The following is a 12961-nucleotide window of genomic DNA, read 5'->3' as shown; positions in this document are numbered from 1 at the left end:
TAAGATCAACTTCATTTATAATTTAGCTTGATTCCATCGGCGGGGGATATAGTTTTGGCGTTGTCCGTCCGTCCTTCCGTTCATCCGTCCGTCCGAATTTCGTTTACGGTGTAGTTCTCTGCAACAACTGGCTGGAATTCAACGAAACTTTATGGGAATTATCAATATTAAGAGGAGATGCGCATATCGTCGGCTTGTTCCGGTCCGACCCTTTAACTCAGAGGTATGGCCCTTGATTACTTATGTAGTATGCATATAGAGTAAAAATCGTTTCCGGAGTAGTTCTCTGCAACTGCTGGCTGGAATTCATCGAAACTTTATGGGAATCATCAATATCAAGAGGAGATGCGCATATCGTCGGCTTGTTCCGGTCAGATACTTTAACTCAGAGTTATGAGTTCATTGAACGCCGCCTTTCCTTGTTGATCTTGTTTATCATATTTTATGGCCCTTGATTAGTTTATGCAATATGTATATGGAGTAAATATCGTTTCCGGAGTAGTTCTCTGCAACTGCTGCCTTGAATTCAACGAAACTTTATGGGAATCATCGATATCAAAAGGAGATGCGCATATCGTCGGCTTGTTCTGGTCAGACTCTTTAACTCGGAGTTATGGCCCTTGATTAGTTATGTAGTATGCATATAGAGTAAAAATCATTTCCGCACTACTTCTCTGCAACTACTGGCTGGAATTCAACGAAACTTTATGGGAACCTTCAATACCAAGAGGAGATACGCATATCGTCGGCTTGTTCCGGTCAGACACTTTAACTCAGAGTTATGGCCCTTGATTAGTTATGCAGTATCCATATAGAAAAATATTTGTTTCCTCGCTACTTCTCTGCTACTACTGGCTGGAATTCAATGAAACTTTATGGGATACTAAGAGGAGATGTGCATATTGTCGCCTTGTTCCAGTCAGATACTTATAACTCAGATTTATGGCCCTTGATTAGTTATGTAATGTGCAAACATCTCATTGGCATGTCCAGATTTTACTATTTAACACAAAGTTATGGCTCTGTTATTGCCCTGAATATTTATCAAGTTCAAAGAATATTACTGTTTATGCCATGATTAATATATATTAAATAAAGCCTTATGTCTTCAGTTGTTGTGTTAATAATAACCAGTACTCGTCGGGGGATATAAATTCAACGAATTTGCTTGTTATAACTGCCATTATTGATACATAAATGTGGTCATTGAGACTGCTTTTAACTTCTCAGTTTTAACATCTTTGAAAACACCGATGATACTGGAAAGGACGTCATTCACATTATTTATTTCAGGTGAATTTTGTAAGTTTGGTGATCTTCATAATAACACATTATTTGTGATAGGACTGACATGTTATCATCCCTTTCATGACTATGCCCTGGCTTACTACAGTTGAAGTACTGGCATGCATATTGACTTCTTGCACGTTATTCATCTTGGCATCAAATGTCCCGCTAAGGCTTGTATTCGTTTGACTGGATTTGATGTTTTACTATCTAATCCCACCTATAGTCAACATTAAATGTAGTATACCAATCCAGCTGTGGTCCAAAGACCCTTTTATCCTCCTTAAGTGTGGTAACGTGATCACAGTTATGACAATGTTCTATCTTAAATAAAGATTGTTAGGGTTTGAGGGATTGGTGATACTTGCTTCAGGCAGCTGTCAAAGCCTATAGATCTATTTAACTGTAATATGATATAATAACATCTGTCAATTGTGGGCTTCTCTGTATAACTTTATATGGCAACTTAACTGTAATGCACTGTACTTTGCAATAATCCCATTCTTTTGAAGGTACACCATTTTAAGATAAAACTTGACCCACAAAGAAAGACTGTTAAAAGTTTTCTTATTTTAATAAGTGTTTACTTTTAATAAATCTAAATGTGAATCAAATACTAGTAATAGTATTGTAAATAAAAGCAACATATGTACATGCAAGATAATTCAGTCTTAATTATCATAAAGATCTTCATCTGATGAACTACGCATCATTATTATCCACGACTGCCGATTTATTGCTCATTAAAATGTGAAATCGAAAGTTCAAAGTTTGGTCGAGTCAGTGACAGTTAAAATGTGAAATAAAAATCCAAAGTCTTTATTATCTATTCTTATATAATTATTGAATTAATGCAAAATAATAATCTAAAGTTTTTTTTGGCCTTAAAATCAAAAAGAATTGCCGTCAGCAGAAAAAAAGTCAATAATGTAACATGTATCTAACCGAAAGTTCAATGAAACCTGATTGAAATTAATTGTTTTGGGGCCTATTTATACCAAAACTGAGAAGTTCAACAAACAATAAAACGTTTGAAAAATGTTAAGCCGTACATTTTGGTCAATGGACAATGTTTTTCGTTCGAAATCTGACCTATTTAGTTAACGTTCGGAAACGATCATTTCCATACACAAAGAACACTGTCAACCAACCGAACATCAACAATTCTTTGCCCAAATTATATGAAAGTTTACACACAAAGATGATAAAACATAACATATAACGTTTATAAAAATGACTAATAACATGGAATGGTTCTAATTCTGATGTTTTTGATGAAACTTTGCTTGAAATTATTTTGTTAACTTAGCTCCAGTAGCAATTGCTATTGACAACGAAAGTTATACAACCTATAATGCATAATCAAACAATAACACCTGTCAAAGATTATGAAGTAAAAATACTATAAATGCAACCTCCTAGCTAAATGAATGCTGTTTACAGAAAATATGCAAATAATAAAGAAATCAATCTATAATATAATTCTAGGAACAAGGTTTTCAATCAGACAAATTAACAAACAAAGGGACAAGATGTTAACAATGACGATATTTACATGCGATTTGAGTCTACAGGTGAGAGTATATCATTATTAGCTGAAGAATGTGTGTGATATGCACTGACAAGATTAATATTGACATTCATTAATTTCGCGTTAAATCTGTTAGAAGTAAACATAACATCATTTTCTCCAGCTGCAAAAAGTACAAATATATTTTATTTGTCATAGAAATGTTACGTGACCAGGAAAAACAAAAGTTCTAACGCTTAACTAACAACGGAGTACATATTAAATAAAACAATACGCATTTATACAGATTCATACTACCTAGTTACAAAACGTAAGAATATCAATATCTGACTATATTTTTAAGAAAAAAGTGTCATAAAAGTATAAAATATATTCCATAATTCTCGATAAACTGCTGTAAACTAGAACATTTATAACCGAAATTAAAGGTTAAATATGTTAATTTTGAATAGATCGTTTCATATAATTGTCAAATCAAAAGAAGTATAATGGAAGAAAATGAATTTTGCCGAAACAATAAGGAAATCCCTCGATACCTCTAATATACCGTTTGCTCTCTTTATGTAAATTAGTAAAGCGGCGATCTTCTCTTTTTAAAAACGAACCTAACTGGCGCGCTATGAATTGCTCTCTTAACGTTGTTTTGGAGAAAGCATAACAGTTATATGATGAACTTTACAAACTAAAATTATTGAAATACATAGTTTGAAACAACACATAAGTGTGTTTCCAACAGAAAATAAAAACTGACGGTCGCTTTGACTTGTAATATTTTAAAAGTAATCTCTCCACTGGCTTTGATGTCTTAAAAATCCCAGATTGAATACACTAAATTCCCGATAAAACCATCAAAAGAATCAGAATATTGTAAGGAAACAGAAAATTTGTTCATACTTCTTTAAGATATATTTAAACACTGAATACATTCCATATTTTTGTCTATTAGCTAAATGTTGTATATTATAAGCAAACCTGTATGATTAAATACTATAACGAAATACAAAATATCGTCAAACATTTCTGAATGTTCATTATAACTGTGAAATATAGAACATGAAAATTATATATCATCTAAAACTGCAAAATGAAAATCTAAAACGGCGTATTTTTCCAAACAGAAATTTTTTTTTTTAATTTTCTGTAAACATGTAACCTATTTATTTTTCCCAATAATAGGCATAGTTTCACACTCACAAAAACACAATACATTCAAACTCAAATTGTCTTTTTATTTTAAAAGAAGAAACATAATCATATATAATGCATTAACTAATTCAACTAAGTTTTTGTAGAGGTTTTAAATTTTAAGAGTTCTATGGGCGATTTTTGTATACAAATCTAAGCTGTCAATAATTAACTCTTATGTCAGAAAAATAATTAGAAATATTATAACGTCTTTTCTATTTTTCTGTTAACAGTAGGAAGAAAATACATATAAACTTTGGATGTTTATACTATTTGACTGATTGTAACATAATGAAAAATACTCATTATTATAACATGCTAGTTTCATTCATAAATAATATTTTCCAAAAACACTTCTTATTTTGATAAACAATTATCTCTTCTACTCTCCTTAAAAAGAGAACAACAGACAGTTATCTATAACCCAATTACGTCTTTACAACAACAACAACAAAAAAGAGAGAAAGTATAAAATGATACAGGTATTATCTAACATTATTGTCCAATAACTAAAGAAAAAGCATCAAAACAATTCACTAATAAATACATAACCCACATTTACCTTTACAAAGAAAGAAAAAATAAGTGATACATACTTAGATAATCCAAAACGGCAAAATGAAAATGTAAAGCGTCGTATTTTTCCCAATAGAAAATGTATCCCATATTGTCAGCATGTGTACATACTTCACATATTTCTCATTTTTATATCATAACACGGGGATATTGGAATTTATCAAGTTTTTTTAATTAAATTATTCCGAAAAGAGTTAACAAAGTATGTATGAAATATAAGACTTAGATCAAATGTTTTATACGTTCTGATACGTTTGCTTTAGACATGTTGTCTACTTACCTTATTGAATTCAATGTAAGAAAGTTGTTATCAGAAATAATGTCTTAAAACAGAAATGTCGTATTTGAATTATCCTACCATTTTTGTTTAAACCGTACGTTTTCCGGTTTTCCGGCGCATCTTCATAACGCTACGTTTAAGCGAATATTCTTGCCCCAAGCACGTTGACCAAATGATACCATTACCATATTCTGTGTTAGAACCTCCCAAATATAACTCATTTAAATTACAAGCATGACAGGCTCTTACCACCAAGCTCCATTGTATTTAACGGCACAATTTTCGCTACCTGTTTCGTCATTATCATTATTGAATGTTGAGAAAACCCAACCGTTATGAACGCCTAAAGATTCTGCACAGTTACTATTATATCCTGAAACTGACAATTTGTATTTGTCAATCTGGTCATTAACCTTAAATGTGGAATATTCGGCAAAAGCTGATGCGGGTGAAACATGATCATGTTCAAATGTTTCCATTTCTATATAAGGTTCACTACCAATTGTTGTTAATATATTAATGTATCTAAGACCAAGCCAGTACACTCCTTTTACGGTCCCAAATGTATCCATGTATTCACCCATATCTCTATAGAAGTCAACCAATCCATCTTGGTGGCGTTGAATTACTGTCAATCCACCATTTGACATGTCAAAACGGTATCTCCAAAGAACGCTCAAACGTCAAAATTGAAAATTTGCTGACTCGGTTTGCTTCCGCTTATTCATGGACGGCACTGGTAAGTACCGGTACTATTCAAGCCCATAGCACTGGCTTCAGCAGAATTCAGCATTAAGATAAGAAAAATGGTGAAATTTTAAATTAAGAAACTTCCGCAGATGTCTTCATACAACAACCATACAACAACCATAAATATGTTGAAATTTCAGTTACTTCTTCTTAGCTTCATAACAGTTATCTTGAGTGAGTAGTATTGACCCCAACATCCGGCCCAAATTATACCGTGACCGTATTCTTTGTGTGTCCCGTTCAAGTACAATCCATTTACACTCGCCTTGTGACATGCGTTGTACCACCAAGCTCTCTTATATGCTACTGCACAGTTGTCGTCGCTGGCGTCGTAATCACTATCTTTGCTTGTAAATTGACAACCATTATGAAACCACATGGAATCGGCGCACGGGCCTTCATAGCCTCCAACTGTCAATCTGTAATTATCATTCTCATCATTAATTCTGAAGATGGAGAATTCCGCAAAAGCAGAAAACGGATTCATATTGTCATTCTGAAACGTTTCCATGTATATATAAAGTGAATTGTTGTTTTCTGTTAAATAGTAAATGTTTTCAAGTCCCAGCCAATACTCGCCAACTCTGTTGCCAAATCCATTTTTATATTCTTCCCATCCCCTGTAAAAATCTTCTAATCCATCTTGTCGGCGTTGTATCACCGTCCACCCACCGTTGGACATGTCGCACCAAACATCAGTAGCAGATGTATTTTCCGCTGGTTTGATCACATACACACCGTCCTCGGCGTAACCTTGGTGATGAAGCGCAAGACAGTCAATTGGCTCTGGTTGCTTGTGTATTCGTGTCACTGTTTGATTGCCCTCCTGTTAAAAATAAAGTAAGTCCGAGCAGTTGGAATTCCACTTATAGCAATATATTGAATCGACAAATTTATTATGTGTTTTTTTACATAAGGTCACTGAGAACAATTATATCAATTTAACCCTTTTCCTGCTAAATACCATAAAAGACTTTTCCCCTCTTACAGTCTGAACAAAACCATAAACAAAGATATTCAAAATTTACAATTGATACATTTTTGTAGTTGTATAAAATCACTGATAAAAAGTGACAGATATATTGTTTACGATGAACTGTTAACAGAGCAAACTTGAAAATTTTCGGTAAGATTTTACCCATTAACAGAAACCCTACGGACGATTTCAATTCAACATTTTAACTTCATCTCTCACAATGTTCGTACTTTCGTTTTTTAGTAATTTATGATAGCATTAAGATATCCAACACGGATAATATAATTAATAAACTGCCATACTATATTTTAATCAATTGCTTAAAAATATTCACTGATAACTCAAAACACATAAATATTAATGTTTACTCGTTCAGTTGTTTCAAATATAAAATAAATAAATCTCGATATTTTTTATAGTTATTGACATCTTACTATCTCGTATGTAATGTAAACAATCTTAGACAATGAATAAAGAATGACTACAACTTCTTACTAGAATGTATGCTCTTGTCTCTTTTTCTTTTCTTATTCCATTGATTATTTCTGCGCCCACATCCTCAATCCTTACTATATCATTTTCAACCAATGCACAAAGACATGTTGAATTATGTGCAATAAAATAAAACGATGACCAGTCCAAGTTTTGACACTTGAAAGTGCATGACATCAAAGACTTTTCTTGTATTGCAATAACAAATGCACCCAACTGCGGAGCGTTAGTTGTTTTTTTCAACTCGTATGTCGATATTACTTTTTCATTTGCAAAAATCTGTACAATTGAAAGAGCTTGAATCATAGAAAGAAACATTAACATTGATTTTGCTTTAAAAGAAACAAATTCCATTTCTTTCCAAATTAAACAACGACAAGCCATTTGAACATGCGCTTTAAATTTAAACGAGCTAGTTCAATGATAATTAATTAACAATAAGAGTCAGTTGTATAACATTACGTCTTGTTGTTATGAATACCTGAGACCAGATATGTAAATTCCATCAATGCATTGTTTTTTTTATTATTGTTGTTATAATGTTACTTGGTCACTTGGAAAAGATGAAATGATTTTAAAGGGAGAACTGAATGTGTTATTGATGTATTGTCAAAATGATGTGCCATAAAAGCGTGGTAATTTTATACCTTGTCAATGAATACTAACAACTTTAAAATGATTAAATAAATCAATCTCTTTAGTAAAAATGTTTTGAATGCCTGTTTAGATTATTCAATGGTTTGGAACTTTGGATATTGAATGAAATATGAGTAACTACTCTGTTTATTTCTGTTTGTTATTTTTTGTTTTGTTAATTATTGCAAAAATTCAAATGGAACATTTTAAAGATGAGATAGCTGTTGATTGATAATCAAACAAAGACTACATAGAAACATGATAATTGTAACCATGTATATTGTCGGTTTTACAGGTTAAAAAACAATTGCCATTGTAATACAAATGTGCTACTGTTTAGGTCGGTAATAGCTGCTGTCCTCAACAAAATAAATAATTAATTAACTAATAAAATCACAATGAACGGCACATACAAAATATTAATTTTACTTTGTTTAAGCAAACCATATACATGCAAAAACCTTTATGAACATGCAAAAACCTTTTTGTCGGTCCAAAGCTGTTTGTAATATAAATTATATATAATTAATTGCATATCTAAAACTCTAGATGGATTTAATTATTGTATTACATTGTATTGTTTCATACCTCTATTGTTATTAAAAAATTGCCTTGCATCTTAAGAAAATAGTACTTAGTGGTTTGAAGTCAACGACCTTAACCACTCGGACACGGACGCCTTATCTAATTATTGTTAACCGAACGTCATATATATATTATAAATTATATACCATTGTAAGATTAAATTGAAAGAACTGCCAGTATAATACGGTACCATTATCAATGTTGCTCCGACAGCTTTGTAATTGTTTTGTATTGTTTAGCAATATTAACCCGAGACATTTTAGTATTCAATGACCTTTTGTCGGTAATAATCGGATTCCGAAGTTAATGTTACGGATAAAAGTACAGCATAACGGTACACATGGGTTATTTATGACATAAAGTAACTAAATCAACACATGCATCTGTGTCAAAGAGTTAAGATTTTTACTTTCAAATTGTAGGTGACACTCTCAATTAAACATTATTTTTTTCTATTTTCTTTTTCATAGTTTCCAAAACTCAAGTATTATGTTTTAAGGTATGCAAATCACCTACTGTGCGACTTTACACATTGGGATTATGACAAATTACATAGTTATGCATGTATGTATCAAAGTTAGAAATAGACACAAGAAATTAAACAAATTATTCATCCATTAATTTTGCATATAGATAAAAAATAACTAGTTTGAGAAATCTAAAAAAATGAAGAGGATTTGAACTTTAAACTGTGCGACTGTTAAGTCATCATACTAGGCCATCGGGCCGTATGTATGATTTAATGTATCGAGAACTTTACGCTTTAATTATAAATTAGTAATTAGTAATAAATTACGAAACAAACGAAAAAGCTTCCGATAATTTATCAGTCTCAGGTAAATATTGTCAAACAATACTTTTAGAGTTTTTCGTTTTGATATATATTGCAGCTTTTGACCTAAAAAATAAACAAAATGATGTACACGTACGACACTTTTCTATCCCAAGGACCGTCATGTGCTTTGAATAGTGAAAGAATTAATTTCATATTCTGTGAAAGGTTTTATTATCAGAAATGTGATACATAAAAAAGCAAGTATTCATTCAAAAACATTAACTGTATAAAGTGAGAATATTTTGCTGAAAAGTATTAACAAAGGACTTGTAAGTCACATTACTTAGTAAATACATAATCAAATGTACAACAAGTATAGGAACTACGTTTTATGAAGGGAAAAACAACAACAAAAACAACAACAATAATAAAATCACACGCGCGTTCACACACACATATGCACGCACGCACCACCGAACAACCATCCAACCAACCAACCAACCAGCCAAACAATCAAACAATTAACAAACAAACAAAAATCACAAATAATTACAACTGCAAAACGCATGCATGCACAAACGCACGCACACACACGAACGCACAATTCAACCAACCAACCAACAAGTTAGCCAGTCAACCAACCAATCAATCAACCGAGCAAACAAACAAACAAACAAACAAATAAAACGACGTACATTATAAAGTTCTTTACCTAAATGTATTGCTTGTAACAGATACTAGGTTTAGCAATTCTATTATGAGATGACAATAAGCAAAAATGTATCTGAGACCTACGCGAGACATTCACAATTCTTACATTATACATATATATTTGTTTCTTATATTCGTCCAAGGGTCGAATATGTGTCATAAATATTGGATAACAGTACACAATATGAAAAAAAACTTTACAAAAACTACAATATGAAGCAGCAAGGGTTGTAACAGGTTTAACTAGATTTTTTTTAATTCAAAATCTTTAAACTAAAAGGATGGCTATCATAGACAACAGGAGAAAAAATAAAACTTTTTTTTTTGATAAATAGAGTAAAAACATAACCTTTTACCGATATACTTATCACAATTATTCTCACCAATCGTCGCAAATGTTTCCTCACAATTATATTCGCTGCGAAAAAATGTAAATAATTCTTCAATAGCAGGAAAAACATAAATTTATGATAATTCTCTCATTCCATCCTCTAAAAAACTTTGGAACGAATTACCAGCTGATATAAGGGAATCAAAAACTTTATCTATATTCAAAAATAAGCTTATAAAACATTATATAAAGCCCCTGTTGTCCCGCCAGTTTATATCGAAGGTAGTCGTGTATCTGCTGTTTCGCATTCTCATATTAGGAATATTTGTAGCAATCTGAATTCTGATTTATTTACTAAACAACTCACTATTAATTCAGTATGCGAATGTGGTTCTTTTATTATAATAGAGGATGCCTAACATATATAATTTCAATGTCAAAGAATACTTTACAAAGAAGAAAGCTATTTACAAATAACAGAGAATGCCATCCGCTTAGTACTTAAACGCTACTCTTTGGCATCGAGAATTTAAACGACTTTCAAATAAACTCTTATTTCAGCATGTTCAAAATTATATCTAAGAAACCAAGATGTTTAAATAAATTGTAATTAATTCGTTTTTACTTTTATTCAATATAACAAGTATTTTGGTTAATTTTGCTCAGTACTAACAAATGGGTATTCGCTTCACAATTGGTATAGGGGATCGGTGGAAGTTTCGAGACCCAACTGTGTTTTAATACAGCAACTCTTCTTTTCTTCTTTTCTCTTCAATCATATTGCTCATGTATAAAAATGAAAATGCTTAGCTACTTAATGCATATTTACTTTAAATGTAAACTATCTTTACTTTATGAAACTGATGGGAAGAGCCCACGATAATATTGCAAAAACTTTAGGCCAAAACCTTTTGTTTATTGTGTAATTATGTTGAAACATAAGAATTGATGTATATGTATGTATACATGCAATAACATATTATTAAACTAAACCATAAGACAACGATTTTTAAGTTCTTTACTTAAATGTATTGCTTGTAACTGATTCTAAGTTTAGCAATTCTCTTATAAGTCTATTACTAAAATGTTGCTGTGAACTACGCGGGACAATCACGATTCTTAACTTTTAAGACTAAAGACTCGTTAAACTTATGCAGACATAGACTATTTCTGTATGAGACATAACCTAACCCTTAATAAAAAGTATTATTTCCCTTCACTTTTTGTTTAATGTTAATTTCCCACAGGTCACTGGGAGAAATTTAAACTGTTAATTCAAGCGCACAACGTGACTATGAAATTTGTACTGTTACAGGGTATCAGTCTTTTTAACAGTATGAAATCTGGTCACATTGTCTATTTTCTAAATAAAATAAAAAAAAATCATCATAAAATTCATCACAGTTATTGTTCGGGGTAAAAATTTAAACAAAACATGGGTTTTTGAGTAACAGTAAAAATATCATTCCATGTAAAAATACTGTTTTCCACGGGTAATTATATAACGTCTCGGATTTACAGTACTTTCCTCGTGATGATATTTTTACTGTTACCCACAAACCCATGTGTTATTTATATTCTTGTCCGACTTATGCGTTTGGAGCTGTTATTGAGGATATGAAGAAAACGTGGAAGTTGGCCAGCAAACAGTTTATATAACACTGTCGAATAGCAACTTACATATCTGTATGTGATAAGTCGTCTATGGTTTCCAATAAAAGAAAACATATACATATTAAATGGCCAAATAATATGTGAAATTAAATCTTTACTCTTAGTGGTTATCAAGCCTGTTACACGAACTGTAAAAGGACAATATTTGAAAGCAAGCTACATCTAAATAGACAGTAAAATATTTTTTTCAATATAAATATGGAAATATAAAATAACTAGTTATCAAATTGTAATGTAATCACAAACAGAAAAATACGCTCATTTAAATCTATGAAGTATAGTATTGCTGATTTGTTTTAAGTTAATACCAAGTTTATTGTTTTAAAAAGAAGATCTGGCATAATTTGTGATTTTATTACTCACGAGGGATGCCTGTCTTCCAAATTTGTGAATACACTATTATATTTATATAAATTGTTTGTTATATAAAACATAATGGTCCAATCAAACTGTTAATTAACGTATCCGTGGTATGACGTAATACATAAAAAGTTTACACATTCAATATAAGAGAAAAATCACATATTTGTTCTTATTTTCATTACAATATTCTTGAGAGAGTATTCGTAACCCCAGCAGTCACCCCAGTTAATACCACGACTATTTTCGGTATTAGCCCCGTTCAGATAAAGCCCATTTAGATTCGCGTTATGACATGATTTGTACCACCAAGCTCCGCCATAGAGTTGTGCACAGTTCCCTGTATCCTGGTCATTGTCACTGTCTTTGGACGAGAATCGACAATTATTATGATGCGACATGGAATCACCACACGAGCCGTGATATCCTCCAACCGTCAATCTGTATTTATCACTCCTCGTCATTAATCGTGAAGGTGGAATATTCAGCAAAAGCAGAAAATGGATTCATGTTGTCATTTTGGAATGTTTCCATGTATATGTGCAGGGAACTGTCGTTATGTGTCAAATGATGAATATTTTCAAGTCCGAGCCAATACTCGCTACTCCTGTTCCCAAATCCATGTTTGTATTCCTCCCAATTTCTGTAGAAATCTTCCGATCCGTCTTGCCGGCGTTGTATAATCGTCCATCCACCATTGGTCATATCACACCACACATCAGTGGCAGTACTTCCGGTTGGTTGAATCACATAAATACCGTCCTCGGTATAGCCTTGTTCTAAAAGCTCAAGGCAGTCAACTGGCTCTGGTT

At 31.9% G+C, this 12961-nt stretch overlaps 1 protein-coding gene across 1 annotated transcript; it reads right to left on the bottom strand.

The window, feature by feature from the left end:
• Positions 1-5745: 5745 nt before the first annotated feature.
• On the bottom strand, positions 5746-12550 carry LOC132715399 (microfibril-associated glycoprotein 4-like). Its single transcript, XM_060698395.1, has 2 exons — positions 12335-12550; positions 5746-6435 (listed from the first exon to the last, which is right to left on the bottom strand). Exons 1-2 carry the CDS (start codon positions 12548-12550, stop codon positions 5746-5748), a joined length of 906 nt encoding a protein of 301 aa, XP_060554378.1.
• Positions 12551-12961: the final 411 nt, after the last annotated feature.

This window comes from Ruditapes philippinarum, unplaced genomic scaffold (genome assembly GCF_026571515.1).
Source record: "Ruditapes philippinarum isolate M1 unplaced genomic scaffold, ASM2657151v2 ctg5716_1_1_1_1, whole genome shotgun sequence".
NCBI classification, from domain to species: Eukaryota; Metazoa; Mollusca; class Bivalvia; order Venerida; family Veneridae; genus Ruditapes; species Ruditapes philippinarum.
The sequence above is the reverse complement of the archived record's forward strand: the minus strand, read 5'-3'. Positions and strand labels throughout refer to the sequence as shown.

Bases quoted from the DNA above. Each gene is read 5' to 3' on its own strand.
- LOC132715399 (XM_060698395.1), bottom strand. From the start codon at position 12,550: ATGTCGCATCATAATAATTGTCGATTCTCGTCCAAAGACAGTGACAAT. The intron at 6,436-12,334 runs GTAATGAAAATA...TATTTTTAACAG, and splicing joins AATACTCTCTCAAGAATATT to GAGGGCAATCAAACAGTGAC.